This window comes from Letharia columbiana (genome assembly GCF_014066305.1).
Source record: "Letharia columbiana isolate WasteWater2 chromosome Unknown Sc0000001_s0, whole genome shotgun sequence".
Classification (NCBI taxonomy): domain Eukaryota; kingdom Fungi; phylum Ascomycota; class Lecanoromycetes; order Lecanorales; family Parmeliaceae; genus Letharia; species Letharia columbiana.
Window position 1 is genome coordinate 992,501 of NW_023501037.1, and position 21,658 is coordinate 1,014,158.

Below are 21,658 nucleotides of genomic sequence, written 5' to 3' on the forward strand. Positions count from 1 at the left end.
CAGAACATGACCCTGACATCGAGCACATGCCATTCTTCGCCATCTCGCATCGATTCTTCGACTCTTTAAGAAGCACATACTACGACCGCATAATGACTTACGACCCTTTTGCCAAATTTATGCTACGATATCAGCACTACCTTTACTACCCCATACTTTTATTTGGAAGATTCAATTTATACCGCTTGAGCTGGGAGTACCTGATCATGGGCCAAGGGCCAAAGAAAGGCCCCGCATGGTGGCATCGTTGGCTTGAAATTGCCGGCCAGGTCTTCTTCTGGTATTGGTTTGGCTACAAAGTGGTCTACCAATCAATTCCCACCGCTGCTGGTAGATTCGCCTTTGTCATGGTCAGCCACATGATCACGGCTCCGCTTCATGTACAAATCACACTCAGCCATTTCGCCATGAGCACTGCAGACCTTGGGATCAACGAGTCCTTCCCACAAAAGATGCTCCGAACCACCATGGATGTTGATTGCCCAGAGTGGCTTGACTTCTTCCACGGGGGTCTGCAGTTTCAGGCTATCCATCATCTGTTCCCTCGGATGCCACGGCATAACCTACGACGGACGCAGAAGCTGGTCCAGGAGTTTTGTAGAGAAGTTGAGATTCCATACGCCTTATATGGCTTTGTGGACGGTAATAAGGAGGTCATTGGTCGATTGGCAGATGTTGGACGCCAAGCCGCCATTCTGGCGCAATGCCAGAAGACACTTGCAGAGAAAGGGGATTATGGCCACCACTGATTGACGTATATATCATGAAGTATCACCATATAGACACTATTGCTCAAGCTTTTCTACGTCACCTATTTCATTAAAGAATGCATCTCGCTCACTCCTTGGGTTTGAAGATTTCATGCTGCCCAGTGTTTGAATTTAAAGGGCCTAATAATGCCTCACCGAGGATGCTTCCTCATAATTTCGTCTCCTTGATTATCGTTACAAAGTCATATCGTCAACACAATGATAATCGCCTAGCAGTCCGGCACGTCGAGCCCCAACAGAACACAGCAGAGTCGCCTCCCAGCCTACTTCTTCTCCTCCTCCTCATCCAACGACACGCACAGCGCCGCAATCATGGTCAAATCCACCATCGGCGCCACAGTCACAAAGTACTAAACCCGAACCCCCATGAGCCCATCTCCCCTTTACCATTCATCTCAAGGGAAAGAAAGGGGGGGGGAAAAAAGCTTACGGTGTCTTTGTCGGCGAAGATCTCCCGCATGTTGAAGATGCTGCGCGAGATGTGCGCGACGGGTTCGCCGCCGAAGGTGACGCTCGCGGAGCGGTCGTACCAGGTCCCGCGGACGTCGAGCTCGACGTGTCGGCCGTCGGACTCGTTCTTGAAGGCGACGGTTGACTCGTTGGCGAGGACTGTGGCGGTCAGAGGGGAAGAGTGGGGAAGAGTGGGAAGGGAAGGGAAGGGAAGGGAAGGGAAGGGAAGGGAAGGGAAGGGGAATGAGGGTATGGTGCTTCGAGGATGAAGGCCCCCCGTAACGGAAACAAGACGAGGTGTAAGACAGACACACAGCGCAGTCAATCACTAACCCGTAAACTTCTTCGTGATCACAAACAACTCATGCCCCTTGGGGCTTTCCGCATGGAACGTCTTGTGGATGGTGAAATGCTTGTTCTTCAGGGCGAAAATCTCATGGCCCTGGATATCCGTGAAGGCTGTTGATGTTCGTCACCCGTGATCAGCGCCCCAACCCCACCACACATCACGCCCTTTCCTTTCCTTTCCTTTCCTTTCCTTGGCCTTTCCTTTCCACACCGACCCGTGGCATCAACACCGAAGGGACAGGAAAGCACTGACCCTTCTTATCGCTCAGCGACAACAGCTTCCCCTTGCACTTGCAGACCTCGACGCCACCGACCGTCTTGACGGTGAAATCCTCCCCGCTGAGCGAGAAGGCTTTTTCCTTCATGTGCAGCGTCACCGGCTCCGGGTGGCACTGCGAGAGGCTCGGGCCCAGGGCGGGGTTGAAGGCTGTGAGGGGCGCCATGGTTGAGGGGGCGGTTTTATCTCTACAGATTACGGGGGGTTGGTTCTCCGAGGGAAAGTTGGTTTGAACTTCGCCGAGGGATTCGCACGCTAGGGTCGAAAGGGGTCAAGGCGCTGTCGTGTAAACCTGCCGTGCGTAATCTGCATGCGGGTGGATTGTTTCTTCCGGTACGGAAGTGTGCCGGCCCGCCCCTCGCCGCCCTCCATTTCCTGACTGTCAACTGAACTCTTATACTTCTTCCCTATCAATGATATCCTCGTTATACACCACCATTGACTTAATCTGGCACGGTCCTAACACTTGGCCCCTTTCCCACCCCACCAAAGCATGAGTTTGCCGTTCCAAGTCCCCTCAAGGGTGAGCTACCCCCTCATCATCTATCCATCACGGATCCTTATTTCTCTCGTACATGAAACATGCGAAATACCAAGACATCAAAACCATTTCCTGGTTCAGTCTTGTTGGGAAAGAGTTCACTGCATTGTGACTATCGAGCTGCAAGCTAATATCTACCACGCCATCTCATCCAGTCGAGAGAAGACTCCGCCGAAATCAATCGAGAGTCACTCGGGACTACTCACGACCACTCAAGAGAGCACGAAAGCAGCATCAACACTCCCAAGATTCCCGAACATTCTGGCAGGCCCAATGTATATCCATGCTTTTCATTTCAATGCACATTTCCAAGCCCATTAAATGGTTGACCTGGATTGTGAGATACGTTCTACTCCGAGATACTGGGAAGCCTGTTGCGTATGGGTTGTAGTTGAACCCATCCGGAGCGCTAAGCGGAGTACACAAGATGTGTCCTTCGTAGCTATTGACAGTGTTGCTTATACAACTATTCATTTTGACCGCGGAGTGATGTCGAGGGTATTCAAATTTAGAGGGACGCCCTGAATCAAAGTACGACTCCCTACATGCCCCCTGGAATTCTCGCATTGGATTAGCGGATCTATATTGCTTAAAGGCTATGTGGAAACTTGGTCGGCCTTTCGGTAGTTATTTTTGTCAGATATCTTGTGGGTCCACGCCGTTTCCTACGTCATTCACATGATCTAGGTCGGGTCTGCTGTAAAATATCACGAAGCTACAGGTCCCGCAACACATGATCTTCCGGTAATCATTTATGCTCCTCATAAGGGCCTCTTGCGCCGGTGCCGTTCTAAGGGGCGACCTCGATGGCTTATAGCCTTGAATCCATGTCTGGTTCACACTCGATACTGCTTCTGTGCGTATGTACGGCGCCTGGCACACGAGAACAGGTGGTGCTGGTTTTATAGTTATCGCCGTTCTCGTCATTAAGCAAATCTGCAGTCATTCTATGAGCGATTGCAAGTCCTGTTCGTTCGTCAGTAACCTCTCCACAATGAAGACTTTTCTTTCGCACCTCCAAGCTATCTACCGTATTGGCCTCAATGGCCGTCGTTGCATAAGGGGTAGAAAGCTTCGCAAGCCAAAGCTTGCGCCTTTGCCGAGCCTTGACTGACTGGACGAACAATTAGCGAAGGAACAGATAGGCCGCTATTATCGAAATACCCCTTCGATCGAGTCTTTCACGATATAGCGCAGGATGACCACATCTTTATCTTGATCAAGTCTATCGACACGTGCAGCAGCCTGAGCCTCGACCATAGGGTTCCACTGAGGTTCCACAAGGTGCACATGCGTTGCAGCCGTTAAGTTCAGACTATGATGCATTGTTAGCTTCAAACTTGGCGCACTGTTCGGTTTTCACGAAGCTACTAACCCCACGGAGCCGCTTCCAAAAGAAAGTAGCATGATCCTCAGATCCGACTCTGATTGGAATCTTTCTATGGCTCTTCTTCTCTGGTCAAGACCCAAGCTGCCATCGATACGTGCGGATGCCATGTTGCGACTTGATAAGGCGCATGCCAGAGAATCCAAAGTCCTGGTCCAGAACGAGAAAACGAGACTGAGCATAGATAAGCAAAACACTGGATCCGAATCGATACCATTATCTTACCTTTTGATGGGTTTTGCATCAGGGTGTCGCCTTTGCTCAAGCTGGACAAGATTATTGACCACGCTGTCAATCTTCGAGGACCATCCCGGTCTTGATACTGTGGATGCATTGAGATCTATGTCGCCGCCATCATCATCACCAGGAACATCAGTGACGCCAACGCCCGTCCAGGGTTTGGGGGTACTTGTATCCCAGCAAACACGGCTTTGTAACGAGAATGAGCCAGTGTTTAGGCATAGAGTGCTGCTTTCTTCCGCAGCACATTCTGGGCAGTATCTTGATTCGCCGCTCTCAGCTAAGCTTGAGTTGTGTATCAGATCACCGGGCAAAAGCTCTAAGCATTTGTTGCAGACGGTGTTGCTGGACACAGGTACTCGTGCATCTGCAGGTTCTGGCCTGGAGCCTCGCTCATGTAGTCCATGGCTGCAAACCTGCCTCATTTGAAGTATGCAGGATAACAAGTTGTGGGCGGGCGTTGTCTTCTCAACGCTGGCAACGATGTTTCGTGCCCTGGTGCGGATTGAGTCATACTGCTGCCGTTCGGTGTGAGAAAGAGTAACAGCCACTTCAACGTCGGATCGGACATGTTTCATCTCAGAATTCCTAGATCTTCTCAGAGCCACAGTCCCCACGAGGAGCCGAAGGTTTTCTATTGCGTAGTCTTCCTTGGTTTCTAAGGGGTCCAAGACCCAGCGACGTGCGTTCTGGCGATTCTCGACGGGATGAAATCTTAAGAACTCAGTAAGCGTGAATAGATCGTTAAGATCATTGTGGACAGGTGTCCCCGTAAGACACCATCTTCGTTCTGTCTGAAGATTTATGATGGCCTGAAATGCATTTGTACGGTTTCGTATATGGTGAGCTTTTATAGGAAGAAGTGATCAGTATTATATTGAGGAGAGTAACAAAAATCTCATATTGTACCTTCATCTAGGACGATACGAAACCAGAATGTAGCTTGCAGATTCCTCGATCTATTTGCGTCAGACAAGACTGTTTCGTAGCTCGTGAGAACCACATCGTAGTTCGCGAGGCTTCCATGATCAATGGTGGTTCGTTGCCCATGATATACATAAACTTCGAGATGGGAAGAAGTATGTCTGAAGGCGTTAGCTCGACACTTAGCTCTGGCGGTGATCACCTAAACCTTTCGATCTCCAGCTCCCAGCTATATAAAGCTAGAGGATCACGTTAGCACATTGCAGGACAAGGTAGAGTGGAAGGGCTGCAGGGTCCAGTACTTGACTTTGGTGCAATGATAAGTGTTGGCGCTGGGGCCGCTTCGCCTCTCTCCACTTGAACAGAGCCTTGTTTCCGGCCTTGTCCAGAAGAGCGCGCAACGTCTAGAGTATGCATCATAAGTGCAATGAGTGTGAGTGATTTACCCTGGGCATCGGGAGTCAGTATTTGACAGACCTTGGGGTAGTACATTGACCATTGGAAGGAGGTTCAGACCATTCCCATTTCATCTGCAAGGATACCGCCACGACATTCCCCTGGCTTTATGGATCGCTTCTCCTGTGTGATTGTATGGGTGAACCTGTCGTTTTTAAGCTGAAAGAAATCTGAACGTGCACTTCTAGTGTCCCCACCCATTTCTGTTGTTGACATTGTATGGCTTCCACAGTGACAAGGTATTCTGGTGTTCATCTTCTCGAGTGAGCATGAATTCTAGGGCACTCAGTTGATGGCTTTTCGAGCTTCGAGTTAGCCGTTGCTTTTAGTGTGGGGCGTTGTTTCTATAGATCATACTTCCGAAGAATCGTAAAGATCCGGGCGTCTTGTTTCACATGAGAGGCCTGCAGCGCGGGGTTGAAAGACTCCATTATTGCTTCGATTTTGGCTGTGAAGTCGGCCTTAGGATCGTTCCGTGCCCTATTGAGCAAAGGTGTCTCTGGATTGTTATCCCAGGAGAGGAAATGAGGGTTTCGGTATCCTGTCCCATGATCAAGAAAGCCTGGCTCTTGTAGATACATGCCAGCGTTCGACAACGCCGAACCGACATTGTTGTAGTATTCATCAGGCCCATAGATCTGGATCTGAAGAGGACGAATGGATGCTGCCTTCTTTCCCTGCCGACCGGAGCTATCTTGGTCTTCCTCGCGATCCAAAAAAAGCTCAAATGTGATAGTCGGCGCAATATCTTTCAGTGAATTCAGTGCCGCAGCCGTCTTGTTGTCGAGTACTCCAATCTCTTCCAAGGGATGTAGTATTACTGTAGTCGAGTTGTGTCTGAATCGCAGTCTGAGCGCGACGTGATTCTCCAGTGCTGAGCTCAGAATGTCATGACTCTGCCCACTTCTTTGCAACGATTTCATCCTGCCGTCGAGGAGCTGGGTTATCTAGTCAGTCACAGTTTGAAATTGAAGCGCTTATTGGACCTCACCATCCCAAAACATATCCCTCTCCTACTGGGCCATTGTTCTCCAACATTTCCTGACACACTGCCTGACTGGCCAAATGCTGGGCTTGTAGTTTTCCGTGGAGATGAAGATGCACTCAGTGCGCTGCACACCTCGCTTAAGGCTGTAGAGGTGGATTCTACTGTAACGCTGGTTATGTCCTGATCCGAGTCGTCGTCGTCGCTTGCGTCATTGAGGATTGAGTGAACGCTGAGACGCGAAACGGCTCTCCTTTTAGCACGAGCAACTCCGGATGGGTTGGTCACAGTGGGGATATTGTCCCAAGGCCTCTTGTGGTGCGACATCTTTAGCATTTGGGTATCCTTAGGACGTTTGATGGAGATGATGTCCTCTTGGAGAGAGCAGGTATACCTTCCAAAAGCACATTCAGAGCCTCGAGACCGTTTCCGCCGAGGCACTTCATCAGGCTGATCTGACTCTATTCCATTGGTTGGCCATCATGCAGCTTCGGAAGAGCCGAGGGAAGGCTGAGGACTGCGCTTACCATTTCGTAGGATCAGGCTGCGAGGCTGTCACGGGTGTCCCCTCTGATGCCTTCACAAAGAGCAACATTGCTACCGTACACTTATAGGGGGTCGTCTTGTCCATCGCAGACATAGCTATCATCATCGTTGTTGACGCGATGCCTCTGTCTCCGACTCCGCCTGCTTTCTCTCGTAGCTTGGAAGCCTTCAAGTGCCAGCTCTCTTTACGAGACATCGAGGCCTTTGGATTGACCAGTTTCCAGGAACTCAGGAATGCCATTGATAGTATCCAAAATGAACAAGCACATCGACGCGGTTATCGCAATCTGAATAAGATCAGGCCGTTTTTGGAATTCTTACAGCAGTATGCGCGAGTCATTGAACAATTTGTTAGCGCGAAACCCGACTTTCTAGCTTTCATCTGGGTCAGTAAGATAGGTATCATACCTTATACCTCAAATAAATCCACTCTGCTGGAAGCATCCGCTAATTCCATAAAGGGCCCCGTAAAATTGTGCCTTCAGGTAATAATTTGCAATAGCAACATCCTCTTACCTCAACTCGTCTGGGCTTTCTACGACTAATACGCATTATCCAGGTTGCTTCACGACTGTCGGATGCATTCGACTCCCTACTCGAAGCCTATGCGAGAATCGGAGAATCCTTGCCAGTCTTCGCAGCTGTTGACACTCTATTCTCTGCTCGTGGAGGACACTACGTACAGCAGATTCTGGCCAATGTCTACGAGGACATCTTGAAGTTTCATAGTAGGGCCGTTATTTTCTTCAAGCAGAGAAGTAGGTATCAGGTTTTTCATCTCAGATACATACTGATGGTTATATAGCATGGACAATAGCATTTAAAACGGCCTTTCGGTCGTTTAGCGATTTGTATGGAGATGTGGTCAAGAATCTTCAAGGGTCCAAGGAGCTTCTTATTCAGACAGCAAGTGTTTGGCATTTTCGAGAAGCCCAGGATGCCAGACTGCGCATTTCGCAAGAATTTGAGGCCCAGAATTACAGGGACGATCAACATCGGAAATCATTCGTAGTAGATTGGCTTTCACACGTTTCCTGTCAGAACCGACACGAAGAGCTTCGGCAAGCACAACGCTTATACTCAGCATCTACCCGCTGGGTATTCGATACAACACAGCTATCTGAGTGGTCCTGGGGGAGTGAGATGAGCAGTCCTGTCCTTTGGATTTCTGGTATTCCTGGAGCAGGTAGGGTCCATAGCGTCAGTGCCTTAATTGAAAGCCTCGACTGCTAATGGCGTACATCAGGTAAAACATTCATATTCAGTTCTATTGTCGAAGACATCAATGAAAGGCTTTCAGAGTCCGAAGTCATCTACTTCTATTGTAGATACGATGATCCTCTCAAGAGATCTTTCAACGGTATTGTCCGCTGTCTGATTGCACAATTACTGGCTCTGAACCCAACCTGCTCGCAATACCTATACGATGAGATTATCGGTAGAGTCAATCGTCACCCAGATTCTGCAAACGATTTATGCACGGAGATGCTCCAAAAAATTGCTCTGCACCACGAGCAGTTGTTCATTGGGATTGATGGCTTAGATGAATGTCAAGAGCCAGAGAGACGGCAAACCTTGCTGATGATCCACAACATTCTCAAAGCCTCAAAGACTAAAAGGAACATACGCGTATTTTTGACCAGTCGCAAGGAGCAGGATATTGGCATTTCGCTACGCTCTGCAAGCCGACTCGATATCAGACCCTATCATCTGGACAAGGACATCAAGGACTACGTCCGAGTGCGGGCACTAGACTTGAGCAAGAAGTTTTCAATTGCCCTGGAGCGTCAGAGAACCATTATAGCGGACATAGCAAGACGATCGCAGGGTTTGTGGGCCATAACCCTACATATCGTCAACAGCTGATTCAAGACCACTCAGGTATGTTTCTTCTAGCTCGGCTAATCATGGACAATCTCATCGATCAGGATTGCCGCCAAGATCTAGAGGAGGAGTTGAGTGACGGGGTTTTACCTAACGGAATAGGGCAGGCGTGAGCGTTATGACTCAGATAATGAAATGCATTGCGCTAAAACTTCTAGGTATACACGCATCTTGGATCGAATGCAGAAAAGGAACCAACCAACAAGGAGATGGCAACGTGCTAAGTTTGGCTTAGATGTACTCGTCATGGCCACGCGACCGTTAACAATTCACGAAGTACAAGGTGCTTTCTCAATTTGCCTAGAGAATGGAAGCATCGATTTCGAAAATCGGAGATCAGTAGCACCCCTAGATGAGCTTCTAGGGCCTATCGTCGAAGTCCATCTAGATGGTTCGATCAACTTTATCCACCCAACGGCCAGGGAGTAAGCATTACTCTCTCTTAACCTTGAGCAGTAAAATAATTCTGTCTAGTTACTTGCTCCAGCACCATAGCGGCTACTTCGTCAATCCTAGCGCTGCTAATTTGAGGTTGGCACTCCTGTGTGCTTCGTATCTTACACTTCCGTGCTTCAGTCCGTATCTGGACCTATCCGACGTTGGAGTTTCAGTCCACAAAGGAGACTACGCTTTTCAGGAGTACGCAGCCTTGAACTGGATTCACCATATCAAATGTTTGACCGACTATGGCGAACTAGCGACCAATGTTGATATGTCAAGCCTAAAGACAGCAGTCGTCATTTTGTTTCAGCGACATTTCGCACAATTTGCCATTGGTAATTCAGATTCAAGCACCCAGGATCTCGATTTCAACATGCACAGTATCTCAGCAGCATTGGACGACTGTCAAAAGTCATACGACATGGTAGACAACATCTGTGTTAACGAAACCGATTCAGGTAAAGTAATGGCACTGAGTGCGCTAGAATGCCGCTAATCAATGGTCTTGCCTCTTGTAGCATTGACCCCATATATCTTACGAGGGGTCTTCGAGGTTAGAGGCATCTTGGAAAAGCTATCGCCGCAGGTGTTTAAACATTCGCCCTTACTAGCCGAAGCGTACGGCAGATCTCTCTACAAATGTCCCATAAAAAAATGCTCTCGATTTCAGCGAGGCTTCGCCAGTCGCAATCTACGAGACGAACATCTGCAATCTCACGAACGAGCACACAAATGCACCGTTGAAGGCTGTGAATATTTGGTGATCGGTTTCCCAACACGTGCTGATCTCACCAGGCATAAGCAGCTTTGCCATTGCGAGCTGAATGAAGAGTTTATGTTTCCAAGCGTGAAGCGAGCTTCGTTAAGCCAGGCTCTTGAAAATGCCATTGATCGAGACGATGCATCAGCTGTCCGGGACCTCTGCGCTGAGATGTCAGTGTATCCGACTAATGAGACTGGGTTCCTCTTCAGAGCGGTCAAGCAGAAAAGCTTTGGTGCGGCCTTGGTATTGTTGGAGCTTTTGGGATCGGACCAAATTCACCATAAGGCGAAAAATGAGCGGACAGTACTGCACGAGGCAGTGGAGACCACCCATGTGGACTTACTAAAGAAGATTCTCAGCACAGATGTCGACGTCGACGCAGAGGATTCTCGGGGGCGAACTCCGCTCCTGATAGCCCTAGAACATGGAAATTTTGACGCTGTGAGATTACTATGGAGCCCTTCTGATAAGAAGTGGACCGGTCATTGGGAGGAGGCGGCATGGAGGAAGGGATTCGTAGAGGCCTCTTCTGGTGGGCACGACGATATCGTGCAAGGGATATTGAGCACCACCAGCACCCTTGTGGGGCACTTGGCAAGCAGGCCCCCCAACCTCTCGGCGACGATCTCTCGAGCGTTGAGCAGAGCTGCTTCAAACAATCATGAAACAACTGTCAAGACAATCCTGCACATGGGACGCGCGATGGATCTCGAAAAGAATTACTCAAAACGCCTCAAGGAAGCATCACGCAATGGTATGGAGGGGATCAAGCAGCTTGAACAACCAGAGGTGAATGGGAAAGGGAAGACCAAGGGGAATGCCCTTGCAGATGCTGCTCGAAGGAATGACAGTGCAACGGTATTGCGACTTCTAGAAAAAGGTGCGGACATAAATTACGGCTCCGGAATAGCATACAATGCTTTAGGCGCTGCTGCTAGATATGGAGAACTGTCAATGATACACCTCTTACTGGATAATGGTGCCGATGTCAATGCTCCAGGTGGTTATTACGGCAATGCACTGCAGATAGCATCATCAGCAGGTCATGATCAAGTTGTGCAAGTATTACTAGACAGAGGGGCTGATATCAAGTTTGATGGTAAAAATAACAACGCGTTAGGCATAGCGTCATCAAAAGGTTATGATCAAGTGGTACAGATACTGCTAGATAAGGGTGCGGATGTCAACGCTCAAGGTGGCATCCCTGGCAAGGCGCTGCAGATAGCATCATCATAAGGCCATGATAGTTTAGTTCAAATGCTACTGGATAAGGGTGCGGACGTCAACGCTGAAGGTGGAGCATATGGCAATGCACTGCAGGCAGCATCATCAGGAGGTTATGATCAAGTGGTACAGATACTGCTAGATAAGGGTGCGGATGTCAACGCTCAAGGTGGCAAGGCGCTGCAGATAGCATCATTTGGAGGTTATGGTCAAGTGGTACAGATACTGCTAGACAAGGGTGCGAATGTCAACGCTCAAGGTGGAACATATGGCAATGCGTTATACGAGGCATCATCACAAGGCCATGATAGTTTGGTTCAAATGCTACTGGATAAGGGTGCGGACGTCAACGCTGAAGGTGGATATCATGGTAACGCACTGCAGATAGCATCATTTGGAGGTTATGGTCAAGTGGTACAGATACTGCTAGACAAGGGTGCGAATGTCAACGCTCAAGGTGGAACATATGGCAATGCGTTACAGGCGGCATCATCACAAGGCCATGATAGTTTGGTTCAAATGCTGCTGAATAAGGGTGCGGACGTCAACGCTAAAGGTGGATATCATGGTAACGCGCTGCAGGTAGCATCATCACAAGGCCATAATAGTTTAGTTTAAATGCTACTGGATAAGGGTGCGGACGTCAACGCTGAAGGTGGATATCATGGTAACGCACTGCAGGCAGTATCATCACAAGGCCATAATAGTTTAGTTCAAATGCTACTGGATAAGGGTGCGGACGTCAACGCTGAAGGTGGATATCATGGTAACGCACTGCAGGCAGCATCATCAGGAGGTTATGATCAAGTGGTACAGATACTGCTAGACAACGGTGCGGATATTAACGCTCAAGGTGGATTTTATGGTGGCGCACGGCAGGCAGCATTATCAGGAGGTCATGATCGAATCGTGCAGATGTTGCTGGACAGAGGAGCCATTGAGAATTGACACTTAAGTTTGGAGGCCACGGCGGTATTCTATTTACACCGTCAGAAAGGGTCTATGATCAAGTGATGCACGTTGATGGATCTGGCCAGGACTAGAATCTGCTAGCTTAATGAAGAAAATCCTTACCACGAGCCCGTTTAAGATTCTACCAAGCATTCCTATATCGCAGAAAAACATACAAGTAATAAGAGGTCAGGTCCAGCCCGGCAACACGATGCTAGCAGCTCGTTTTCCACCACACCCGGCGTAGATTACGTAACCTTTACCAAAAAGAGTTGAGCCCGGAAAAAAGATGTGTGTTGCGCGTAGGGGAGGGAAATTTTAGTTGGGGGTTAACGAGGGATTTTAAATTTAAAAAAAAAAAAATAAAAAAAAAAAATTAAAAAAAAAATAAAAAAAAAAAAAGGAAAGAGAAAAAAAATGAAAAAAAAAAAAAAAAAAAAAAAAAAAAAAAGGGAAAAAAGAAAAAAAAAAAAGGAAAAATAAAAAAATAATTAAGGATAAAAAAAATTAAAAAAAAAAAAAAAAAAAAAAAATAAAAAAAAAAAAAAAAAAAAAAAAAAAAAAAAAAAAAAGAGAAAAGTTTTTAGGCCCACCCTGGGGCCAGAAGTTTGGCGGAGTTTAATTGTCGCTTTTTCGCTGAAGAGGAGATTGAATACTCATCATTTTCCTACCGCATTGCTGCTGCTCGAGCCCTGAGTGGTATCATATCTGTCTCCATTGCCCCATCGTTGCAGGCACCACCGTCGTACACAGAAGCGGAGCTGGTACTGGAGAATCTAGTCCTGCATCTTCCGAAGCATATGCAAAGCTTTGTGAATATAGATGGGTCGATCAACGAAATCCTCTTTCAGACTCATATGATGATCCACGCGTAGGCATTCCATCCCATGGTTCCTCATTCAAAGCTAATAGCTTTGCAGCAGCAACATATATCTGCACAGACCGCGATCGATTCTAGCCGCCTCCGGGCTCATCCATCAAATTACTTGCGCCCCAAATGCTGCAACCTGGCACTCAGAGTCCATTCTGTACCACACGAAGAAAACCGTGGATGCGGCCGATGAGATCTGCCAAATGATCAGCGCACCGCCTTCATTGTTTTCGCGAACGCCTTTCTTTGTCTGCGCTGTGGCTTTGCAGGCTATCGTTCATCTAAGCGCTTATGGCATAGCAGGGTGGAGTCAAAAACGGCCGCTCATGCAGCAGCAAATCCAGATGAGCATAGGAGCGCTCAAAAAGCTGAGCGAAATATGGGAAATGGCCAGCATCGTCTTGAGCCAAATAAAGTGTGTGGCAAGAGCGGTCCTTGATCCTCCACGGAACGTGAGGTCCCCGGATGACAGACGAGACACTACTTCGGCTCACCATAGCTTGGAAGAAGCCGGCATTGCAGAAACGCTTTCAGCCAACTTCGAGGATCTCGTGCAAGGGAACGATGAATCTTGGTTTAATGATTTCCTGGCCCAGAATTAGTTGCGTGGACTCTTGCGACTCTCCCTGCCTATGATGTTGATAAGGTCTTCCTGATTCGATACCGCTGAATAGGACCGATCCACACTCGCTTGAGGCGAATTCTAACCATTTAATACTGTATTTTGGGCGGGCTTACAATAACAGCAAGGGGATAGGTTTCTGGTCTAAACCTATTCCGGTAGTCGGCGAGTCGGAGATTGTCGGGCACAGCGACCTACTTTACCTTAGGCGAACCTCCCGTCTATTTCAGCCGCTTTACCTTTCCAGGCAATCGCCAACTCTTCAATTCTGTTGTCTGTTGCCGTTTCCGTGGGGCATTGTTGCTTCCTCTCCTTCCACGCCTCCGCTCACCAGGACTCCCAAGTGACACATTTGCGCTAGAACGTCGCCGATATTCTGTCACCTCATGTGCTCATAAATGCGAGAACTTCTGCCAGATTCTGCAAGGTCTGCTGATACTCCCAGCACTTATCCAACAGCCATGTCCGAGTCCGAAACTTCTACCCACGACCTGGAGCGTGGTGCGGCTTCAGAATCCCTCTACAACTCGACCATCAAGAATCTCTCTTGGCACGATATCTCCGTCACGGTCAGTGACAGAAAGACAAAAGCACCTAAACAGCTGCTGGACAATGTGAATGGTGAGCTTAAAGCTGGTAAGAAATGACCTCAAACATTCCATTGCATGCGTGCACACCTCGACTAATGAAATGAAGGAGAGATCCTTGCTCTCATGGGACCCTCGGGCTCCGGCAAGACGACTCTCCTCAACACCCTAGCGCGCAGGAGCACCAGCTCAGGAAGCACTACCGGAACCGTTCTCACTAACGGGACGCATCTACCCCAGTCCGCCTTTCGCGAAATAAGCTCTTATGTCGAGCAAGAAGACGCTTTAATTGGCTCCCTTACCGTCCGCGAAACTGTCGATTTCTCCGCCCGCCTCTCCCTTGCTGGCCTAGTCACTAAACGCGAACGCCTAGCCCGCGTCGATGATCTTCTCATAGCGTTCGGTCTGACTGATCAAGCTCACACCTTGATCGGTACTCCGCTGCGCAAGGGAATCAGTGGAGGACAAAAGCGCCGAGCCAGCGTTGCCGCACAAATCATCACAGAGCCAAAGATTATGTTCCTCGACGAGCCAACTAGTGGACTCGACTCCTCTGCCAGCTACGAGATCATATCCCACCTGCGCAGTGTAGGCCGACGGTATAATCTCTTGATCGTAGCGAGCATTCATCAACCGTCCACCTCAACATTCAGGCTTTTCGATAAGTTGCTGCTGCTTTCGCAGGGGAAAACGTGTTATTTTGGACCGTTGTCAGACGTTACTCCTTACTTTGAGTCCGCCGGATTCCCGGTACCTCCACAAACCAACCCGGCCGAACACCTTCTGGACATTACGAACAGTGACTTTGCCCTTAATCGAGAACAGGCGCAGAGGGATTTGGATAGTATACACGCAACCTGGAATCAGCAGCAACACACCGTTTCTTTCACGTCGAAGGAGGGGATAGATCAACCCGCTATAGCGATACTCGAAAATCACTCCCGTCGTCCAGACATCTTCACTATAATATCAGCCCTCCTCTTGAGAATGTTTATCAAGAGCTACCGCGACGTCGTAGTCTATGGCATCCGCATCGCCATGTACATGGGCCTCGCTATCATGATGGGCACAGTTTGGCTCCGACTTCCTACCACGCAGGACTCCATCCAACCCTTCATCAACGCAATCTTCTTTGGTTCGGCCTTCATGTCCTTTATGGCCGTAGCCTACGTCCCCGCTTTCCTCGAAGATCGCGCTACTTTCGTCAAAGACCGTGCCAACGGCCTCTATGGCGCCTTACCCTTCCTAATAGCAAATTTTATCATCGGACTTCCTTACCTCTTCCTCATAGCCGTCATCTTCTCCGTAATCGCGTACTGGCTTACCAATTTCCGCCCCAGCGGTGAGGCCTTCATGTTGTGGATCATGTGGCTCTTTTTGGACCTGTTAGCAGCCGAATCCCTTGTCGTGCTGGTATCTTCACTCTTCCCTGTTTTCGTAGTGGCGCTCGCCATCGTCGCTTTTGCGAACGGCCTCTGGATGAGTGTGGGCGGCTTCTTGGTGAGCCCGACTATTCTGAATGTCTTTTGGAAGTATGTGTTCCACTATATCGATTATCAGGTAAGCCCACCTCCATTCGCCCAACGTTCTTGTAACTATTGGCCCGCTTGCTAACCATAGTCACTGGCTACTAGACCTACGTCTTTCAAGGCATGATGGTTAACGAATTCTCTCAGCGCACCTATACGTGCGGCTCCGGCTGTCAATGCATGTACAACACCCCTCTTGCGCCGCAGTGCCAGATTGCGGGAACTGGGGTGTTGGAGACTTACGGCTACGCGACGGGCAGGACAGGAAAGTGGGTTGGTATTTTAATCGGGATTATTGTTGGATACAGAGTGCTAGGGTTATTGGCGTTGCATTTCCGGCAATGAGAACTACGTAGGTGGTTCAGCGACGGCACCAACGGTGATACGCAGAAGGGACTTGGTGGGAACAGAATTTTAAGAGGAACTTGAGGGGACATTCTCGATGTATGGCAGCCTGGAACATTAAAGTACTTGAATTAGACGCCTAGCTACGGTATGAAGCCCAAAATAGGTAGACATCGTTCATAAGCAGGGCCGCTTTAGTAAACGATATAATCGAAAGAAGTTCTTACTCCACTAAATAGGGATGTCTAGGGTTCTCACCCACAGATGCACCTTGTAGTCTTAGTGTCTTTCATACACACTACATATCTGACAGACTGATCTAGAATCACCTGCTCTTCGTCACACCGCCTCGGTGAACAAGCGACCTATAGCCAAACGCTCACCTATCTACAGTACTCACCAATATTTGTTCGTAGCAAGGAGCTGCAGCAGATACTCGTATCTACCCGGATACTTCATACTATGCACTCTCTATAATAATCAAAAATCACACTCTATACTCCGTGATTTTCTTTTTCTATTTATCTAATTCATTTTTGCGGATAGGCGAAGTGTAAACATCCGGGTAGAGTATACTCCGGGTAGATACGAGTGGCTTCCACAGTGCACCAAACGAGGCCTAGAATCGGCCAAAGACGAAATGGCGCTCAACTGGAATCTAATGCATTGGCGAACATGCAGCTCGTCCGTGAAGCGGTTCGATGGCCTCGTCTGGCGATGCTACCTCGTGATAGGATACCGTTGGTTGAATAATGGGGAAAATCGGACACACGGCATCATGTTGGGTTCAGGTAAGGCAACGGGCGCCGCGTCTAGACCACACCTGCCGCCGCTCCCCCAGCCTTGACGGTGGAGGGGCCGGTGATCCCATCGGGGATCAGGCTGGGTCCTAGTGCCTTTTATTCAGCTGACCGCTGTGCAATCATACTTTGTGTTGTCAAGTGTATGGCGTGAAAATCCATTTCTCCCATCAAACAACATTCAAGACTCAAACTTCACGCCCGTGCCAGGCTGTTCCTTGTGATATTTCGAATACGATCATTCGATTGTGTGACTGTGAAAGGCAGCATGTGGCTAACGTACTGGAAAGATAAGCGAGAGGCCAGGGAGAAGGACAACGGTAAAGATGGCTGTCCTTACCCCAAATCTATTGAGTGCATCAGGAAAGAGGATTACCCTCTTCTCGAAGGTATGCCACCAACCGTGCCGTCTGTCTGGGAGACGCTCTAATGCTGTGTCGGTCCCAGAAACCACATATCTCGACCATGCGGGAACAACGCCCTATCCAAGGTCTCTTATGAAGGAATTCGAGAGGGATATGAACTCTCAACTCTTCGGCAATCCTCACTCAAATTCCCCTTCATCAATGCTCTCGACAGACAGCGTGGAATCAGCGAGACTTCGGGCACTCAATTTCTTTAAGGCGGACCCAGAACACTTCGACTTGATCTTCGTTGCAAATGCAACGGCAGCTATCAAAACAGTGGTGGATTGCCTCTCGGACTACCGCCGCGATGAAGATGGACAAACCTTACAGGGGTCCTGGTATGGGTACCATGCCGACTCTCATACGTCTCTGGTAGGTGCCAGAGAGACTTCTAGGGCAACTGCAAGGTGCTTCGAGTCAGACGAAGAAGTGGAGAACTGGTTGCACATGAAGGAATCAAGACCTATCTCGTATCTACCAATGAACGGAGAGGCACTGGGACTGTTTGCGTATCCGGCGCAAAGCAACATGAATGGGCGACGTCTACCGCTAGACTGGCCTGCCCGATTGCGTTCAACCTCAAAACAGGGTCGGGAGGTGTACAGTCTTCTGGATGCTGCCGCTTATGTGGCAACCTCCTCATTGGATCTCAGTAATCCAGATACAGCGCCAGATTTTACGGCCTTGAGCTTCTATAAGATCTTCGGATTCCCAGATCTTGGAGCACTGATCGTCAGGAAAGCGGCAGGACATGTTCTAAAACAGAGGCGATACTTCGGCGGTGGCACCGTCGACATGGTTGTGAACGGCAGGGTTGACGGACCCTCTGAGGACATGTGGCATGCAAATGAAAGCATGTCGCTCCATGAAATTCCCATCTGCAGCTGCGTCACGAGCAAACAAATGAGCCGAACCATATATGCGGTGTAGTCGTCCAACTTGGCACAGTCACCCACATGTCTGGACCTCTGATATCGAGTCCTCAGGTGTTTTAGCAGCGAGGAACAGTGCAATGGGTAGAACCCTCTTGGCGAAAGCGTGCAGTTGTCCCGGGCAGTACTAGCAAAACTTTCCAAGGTTGGTATTAATCCCTTGACGCTGCAAGTCGGCCGTGCCATCTGCTCGAATTTTCCTTTGGGACCGATTCAAACAATTATTCCTTACGGCGATATCATAAGGTTCGGCCTTGAAGTCAAACACGTCGTCACCGAACCTGCAGAAACGGAGGAGGGTCTACCCCCTTGTTGCGGTATGCGTAGCGCTGTTTTACCTCAATCTCAATTGTAGTCCAATCATATACCATAGTGTTCGTAATCAAATTCCTCTAGACACATCAGCATCTCTGCCCAACCATCTTCAGACCACAAGTGGCTCTGTTCCTCGGACTCCTTATCCTTCTGCTCCCCACCTAACCTACTATTCATGTCCTTCTCCTTCTTCTCCTCCTCCTCACTCTTCCCCTCCAAAACCCTCCCCTCCCTCCCTCTCCACACTTCCCGTAGTCCCTTATGCGGCACCCAACACACCCTCATCCCCGCCCTCCTCCCCGCCTCAACCCCCGCCACACTATCCTCAAAAACCAAACACTCCTCCGGCCTCACCTCCCTCTCCCCAAGCCCCAAGTGAGCGTTAATCCTCCCAAGAGCCAACAAAAAAACATCCGGCATCGGTTTCTTCCTCGCCTCACTCATCGCCGCGTCATCGCCGAAGACGCGACACTCCTGGAGAAAAGCAGAGTTGATGCTGGGCAGGTGGGATATTTTTATCCTGAAGGTTTTGCTCGTGGCGGAGGAGGCGATGGCCATGTGGACTGCTGGATCGGTCTTGGAAGAGAGGCTGGAGAGAAGTTGAGGGACGCCGGGGAGCGGGGTGCAGGTCTTGAAGAGCTCGTACTGGGCACTGACTTTGGCGGTCCATTCGTCATACGTGATCGGCAATTGGGCCCAGTCGAGGAGCTGGAGCATGCCCTGGGTTTCTGCTGTCAGCTCGGATGTTCGACGAGAAGGCGGAGGTGGGGGTGAAGGATGCCTCGCGGCCTCTGCTCTGCTGCCTTGCTTTGATGCTCCATGGTAAGTCGGGCTTGCCGTACGAGTGGAGGATGTTGTTGTAGATGTCGGTGTAGATGTCTTCCGAGTTGATTAGTAGGCCGTCTACGTCGAAAATGCAGGCGCGGACCAGTGGGAAGTTGGTATTGTTGGTTCGGATCTCAAGCATGGCCGATGTGAGGTGCTAAACCTTACTTATCTGCGCGAGATTTTGCACTATCTTATACATGCGAGGGAACCACTGGTTAGATGCGGCATTCATCAATGAGCCGTCCATCTAGATTTCTACTTCGGAGACTCTATGACTGAAGTCCTCCACGTTGACTGTAATGCTAGAAGCTAAGGCCTGACCCTGTCGCTACCTAGATCGATATGTTTGCCTCCTCGATAGACTACCCTTTACACTCTACTTTCATTCCTCCTCTTCCTCATCCTCTTCATCAGCATCCGTGCCTGCCGCCGCCTGCTCGTTCTCAAACTCCGTTCTTCCAACACTTTTCAAGTCTCGTTTGAGGTCATTGGCGCAAAACATCTTACACAACGCCGTCATCTCATCATAGACCACCTGTCGTTGGCATGACCCGGGTATGAAGATAGTATTGGCGATATTGAACGTCAGCGAGGAGAGGATATTGCGGGCATCCCAGTCATCTTTGGGTGGTGACACTGGAAGCCGGGATTTGTATTGCCTTATGTATGTCTGTTTGCTAAGACAGTGCCGAGGTGCCCTCCAATTGCCGGTGGCGTACTCGTTGTGACCATGGAAAGAGCAGGCATCGAACACAAATGCATCCCCCCTTCTCCGATCTAAAGCCGTGTTGCTTCAGACTATAGACAAAAGATCATCAATTCCGGTGGGGGAGTCATCACTTACCATCCCAGCAGTCACCGTGAATTAAGGCAGGGTTTGAGAAACCGTCCCCCCGACTACAGCGGCAGAAGAAGCCGAGGAACAACTTTCTCTAGCGTGAGCCTGCACACAACGTCGAATTCAGGCCATTGAAGAATTGGCTTTTCCAAATTCATCATATGCCCGGGGTGTCCTGTATAGAGAGCACACCATGAGTCTTCCCAAGTGTCGACCGCTTGAGCAACCCTGGCGTGACAGGTAGCAATGTGGAAGCCAAACTTTCCGGTGGGAGACACAGATTCCTTATGTAGATTGGCCAGGCCAGCTGCGAGCTTCATAGGACTTGCCGGCTGTGATATAATTGACGTCGAGACAGTGACAGAGACGAGAAACGAGTGTCTTCGATTTGGATGATAGGGAAACGAAAGGGTTCTGGACACCCACTAGGGAGCAATGGGCAGCAGGGAAAGGAAACTGGCGAAGACCTTTCATGCCATGTGTATGCCCAAATACACAAACCTCAAAGCACATAATTGCTTACCAACATCACGAAATTCTGCAAGGGGAAGATAGGCTTCAGGATCCTCTTGCGCATATTTTCCCCAAGCATAGGGTTCTGGCACGAAGCGAGCAGAAACAGTGTGAATCGTTTTCAGAGATTCAGATTCGCCTTCGCACATATGCTTCCCCGGGGCACCCATCGTAACAACCTGAAAGATTAGCATCAGCTGTTGCATATGCCGTCGTTGTGAGATGATTCAACCTTGAGGAAGTAGGTTCTGTCTTCTCCGGATGGTTATTCGACGATGACTTTTGCGGTCTTGCCCCACGCCGACATGGCGTAATTCTGCGCGTGTACGATTTTTGTTCCAGGTACAGGAAAGGCTGACAATCCTTAGTATCGTCAATGCTATACTTGACAATCCAACTCGCAGGCTCTCACGCTCTCATCAACATCGTACTTTCCACAGGGTTGAAGGGGTCGGATGGGCTCTGAGGGCGTCTGTTCAGCCTCTCTCTGGGCTTCACTGAGTTTGATGTTAGAGATGGACTCGGTGACCTCCGTCCCAGGCATCCCCATTACAAAGTAACCAGGAGTGCGATGAGCCAGCTGCTATGTGAGTCCCAGAAGTCAAAGCTTCAGTACGAACGGCCATTCTATATGTGTTTGGATTGAGAGCGGGTGGCATGCGGTTTCAATTCCTATTGTTTCAGAAACAGCAGATTCTGATCCCTGAATTAACCTTAAGGGGTACTTGCCGCGTCCACGAGAACACACACATCCGCGTCTCTTATTCTCCGCCTATCCACTACTACATACAAGGCTGATCATTTGGAAGGGGTATACCAGATCTTCATGACAGCGATGGTACGCAATTCTACTAGAATTAGACTAATCACCGGCCAAGGTCGAA

At 49.3% G+C, this 21,658-nt stretch overlaps 13 protein-coding genes across 13 annotated transcripts in view; 9 read left to right on the top strand and 4 right to left on the bottom strand.

The window, feature by feature from the left end:
* Nucleotides 1–749, top strand: part of HO173_000857 (uncharacterized protein) — a gene marked incomplete at both ends in the record, with an annotated part of 1,769 nt that extends 1,020 nt beyond the window's left edge. The window contains one exon of the mRNA XM_037302804.1: nucleotides 1–749. This exon is cut by the window's left edge and continues 752 nt beyond it. Coding sequence (XP_037170311.1) covers nucleotides 1–749 — 749 coding nt within the window.
* A 284-nt stretch (nucleotides 750–1,033) lies between these two features.
* Nucleotides 1,034–2,011, bottom strand: HO173_000858 (uncharacterized protein; the record flags this gene model as incomplete). The annotated part of the gene is made up of 4 exons (XM_037302805.1): nucleotides 1,034–1,120; nucleotides 1,201–1,379; nucleotides 1,554–1,679; nucleotides 1,822–2,011. 4 exons carry the CDS (start codon nucleotides 2,009–2,011, stop codon nucleotides 1,034–1,036), a joined length of 582 nt encoding a protein of 193 aa, XP_037170312.1.
* Nucleotides 2,012–3,328: 1,317 nt separating this feature from the next.
* On the bottom strand, nucleotides 3,329–6,705 carry HO173_000859 (uncharacterized protein; the record flags this gene model as incomplete). The annotated part of the gene is made up of 12 exons (XM_037302806.1): nucleotides 3,329–3,352; nucleotides 3,402–3,500; nucleotides 3,551–3,701; nucleotides 3,762–3,947; nucleotides 3,999–4,860; nucleotides 4,923–5,098; nucleotides 5,146–5,176; nucleotides 5,240–5,384; nucleotides 5,454–5,538; nucleotides 5,591–5,689; nucleotides 5,751–6,331; nucleotides 6,385–6,705. 12 exons carry the CDS (start codon nucleotides 6,703–6,705, stop codon nucleotides 3,329–3,331), a joined length of 2,760 nt encoding a protein of 919 aa, XP_037170313.1.
* A 338-nt stretch (nucleotides 6,706–7,043) lies between these two features.
* On the top strand, nucleotides 7,044–8,157 carry HO173_000860 (uncharacterized protein; the record flags this gene model as incomplete). The annotated part of the gene is made up of 3 exons (XM_037302807.1): nucleotides 7,044–7,409; nucleotides 7,484–7,682; nucleotides 7,730–8,157. The coding sequence occupies 3 exons, from the start codon at nucleotides 7,044–7,046 to the stop codon at nucleotides 8,155–8,157; spliced, it is 993 nt and encodes a 330-aa protein (XP_037170314.1).
* A 252-nt stretch (nucleotides 8,158–8,409) lies between these two features.
* On the top strand, nucleotides 8,410–8,790 carry HO173_000861 (uncharacterized protein; the record flags this gene model as incomplete). Its single annotated transcript, XM_037302808.1, has 1 exon — nucleotides 8,410–8,790. The coding sequence occupies one exon, from the start codon at nucleotides 8,410–8,412 to the stop codon at nucleotides 8,788–8,790; it is 381 nt and encodes a 126-aa protein (XP_037170315.1).
* A 406-nt stretch (nucleotides 8,791–9,196) lies between these two features.
* Nucleotides 9,197–9,745, top strand: HO173_000862 (uncharacterized protein; the record flags this gene model as incomplete). Its single annotated transcript, XM_037302809.1, has 1 exon — nucleotides 9,197–9,745. One exon carries the CDS (start codon nucleotides 9,197–9,199, stop codon nucleotides 9,743–9,745), a length of 549 nt encoding a protein of 182 aa, XP_037170316.1.
* A 339-nt stretch (nucleotides 9,746–10,084) lies between these two features.
* On the top strand, nucleotides 10,085–11,248 carry HO173_000863 (uncharacterized protein; the record flags this gene model as incomplete). The annotated part of the gene is made up of 1 exon (XM_037302810.1): nucleotides 10,085–11,248. One exon carries the CDS (start codon nucleotides 10,085–10,087, stop codon nucleotides 11,246–11,248), a length of 1,164 nt encoding a protein of 387 aa, XP_037170317.1.
* A 21-nt stretch (nucleotides 11,249–11,269) lies between these two features.
* HO173_000864 (uncharacterized protein) lies at nucleotides 11,270–12,184 on the top strand (the record flags this gene model as incomplete). The annotated part of the gene is made up of 2 exons (XM_037302811.1): nucleotides 11,270–11,818; nucleotides 11,870–12,184. 2 exons carry the CDS (start codon nucleotides 11,270–11,272, stop codon nucleotides 12,182–12,184), a joined length of 864 nt encoding a protein of 287 aa, XP_037170318.1.
* An 803-nt stretch (nucleotides 12,185–12,987) lies between these two features.
* Nucleotides 12,988–13,660, top strand: HO173_000865 (uncharacterized protein; the record flags this gene model as incomplete). The annotated part of the gene is made up of 2 exons (XM_037302812.1): nucleotides 12,988–13,058; nucleotides 13,108–13,660. 2 exons carry the CDS (start codon nucleotides 12,988–12,990, stop codon nucleotides 13,658–13,660), a joined length of 624 nt encoding a protein of 207 aa, XP_037170319.1.
* A 481-nt stretch (nucleotides 13,661–14,141) lies between these two features.
* HO173_000866 (uncharacterized protein) lies at nucleotides 14,142–16,141 on the top strand (the record flags this gene model as incomplete). Its single annotated transcript, XM_037302813.1, has 3 exons — nucleotides 14,142–14,316; nucleotides 14,377–15,827; nucleotides 15,902–16,141. The coding sequence occupies 3 exons, from the start codon at nucleotides 14,142–14,144 to the stop codon at nucleotides 16,139–16,141; spliced, it is 1,866 nt and encodes a 621-aa protein (XP_037170320.1).
* Nucleotides 16,142–17,209: 1,068 nt separating this feature from the next.
* HO173_000867 (uncharacterized protein) lies at nucleotides 17,210–19,199 on the top strand (the record flags this gene model as incomplete). The annotated part of the gene is made up of 3 exons (XM_037302814.1): nucleotides 17,210–17,330; nucleotides 17,389–18,274; nucleotides 18,992–19,199. The coding sequence occupies 3 exons, from the start codon at nucleotides 17,210–17,212 to the stop codon at nucleotides 19,197–19,199; spliced, it is 1,215 nt and encodes a 404-aa protein (XP_037170321.1).
* A 69-nt stretch (nucleotides 19,200–19,268) lies between these two features.
* Nucleotides 19,269–19,562, bottom strand: HO173_000868 (uncharacterized protein; the record flags this gene model as incomplete). Its single annotated transcript, XM_037302815.1, has 1 exon — nucleotides 19,269–19,562. The coding sequence occupies one exon, from the start codon at nucleotides 19,560–19,562 to the stop codon at nucleotides 19,269–19,271; it is 294 nt and encodes a 97-aa protein (XP_037170322.1).
* A 243-nt stretch (nucleotides 19,563–19,805) lies between these two features.
* On the bottom strand, nucleotides 19,806–21,324 carry HO173_000869 (uncharacterized protein; the record flags this gene model as incomplete). Its single annotated transcript, XM_037302816.1, has 3 exons — nucleotides 19,806–20,200; nucleotides 20,785–20,953; nucleotides 21,160–21,324. The coding sequence occupies 3 exons, from the start codon at nucleotides 21,322–21,324 to the stop codon at nucleotides 19,806–19,808; spliced, it is 729 nt and encodes a 242-aa protein (XP_037170323.1).
* Between the last annotated feature and the right edge of the window lie 334 nt (nucleotides 21,325–21,658).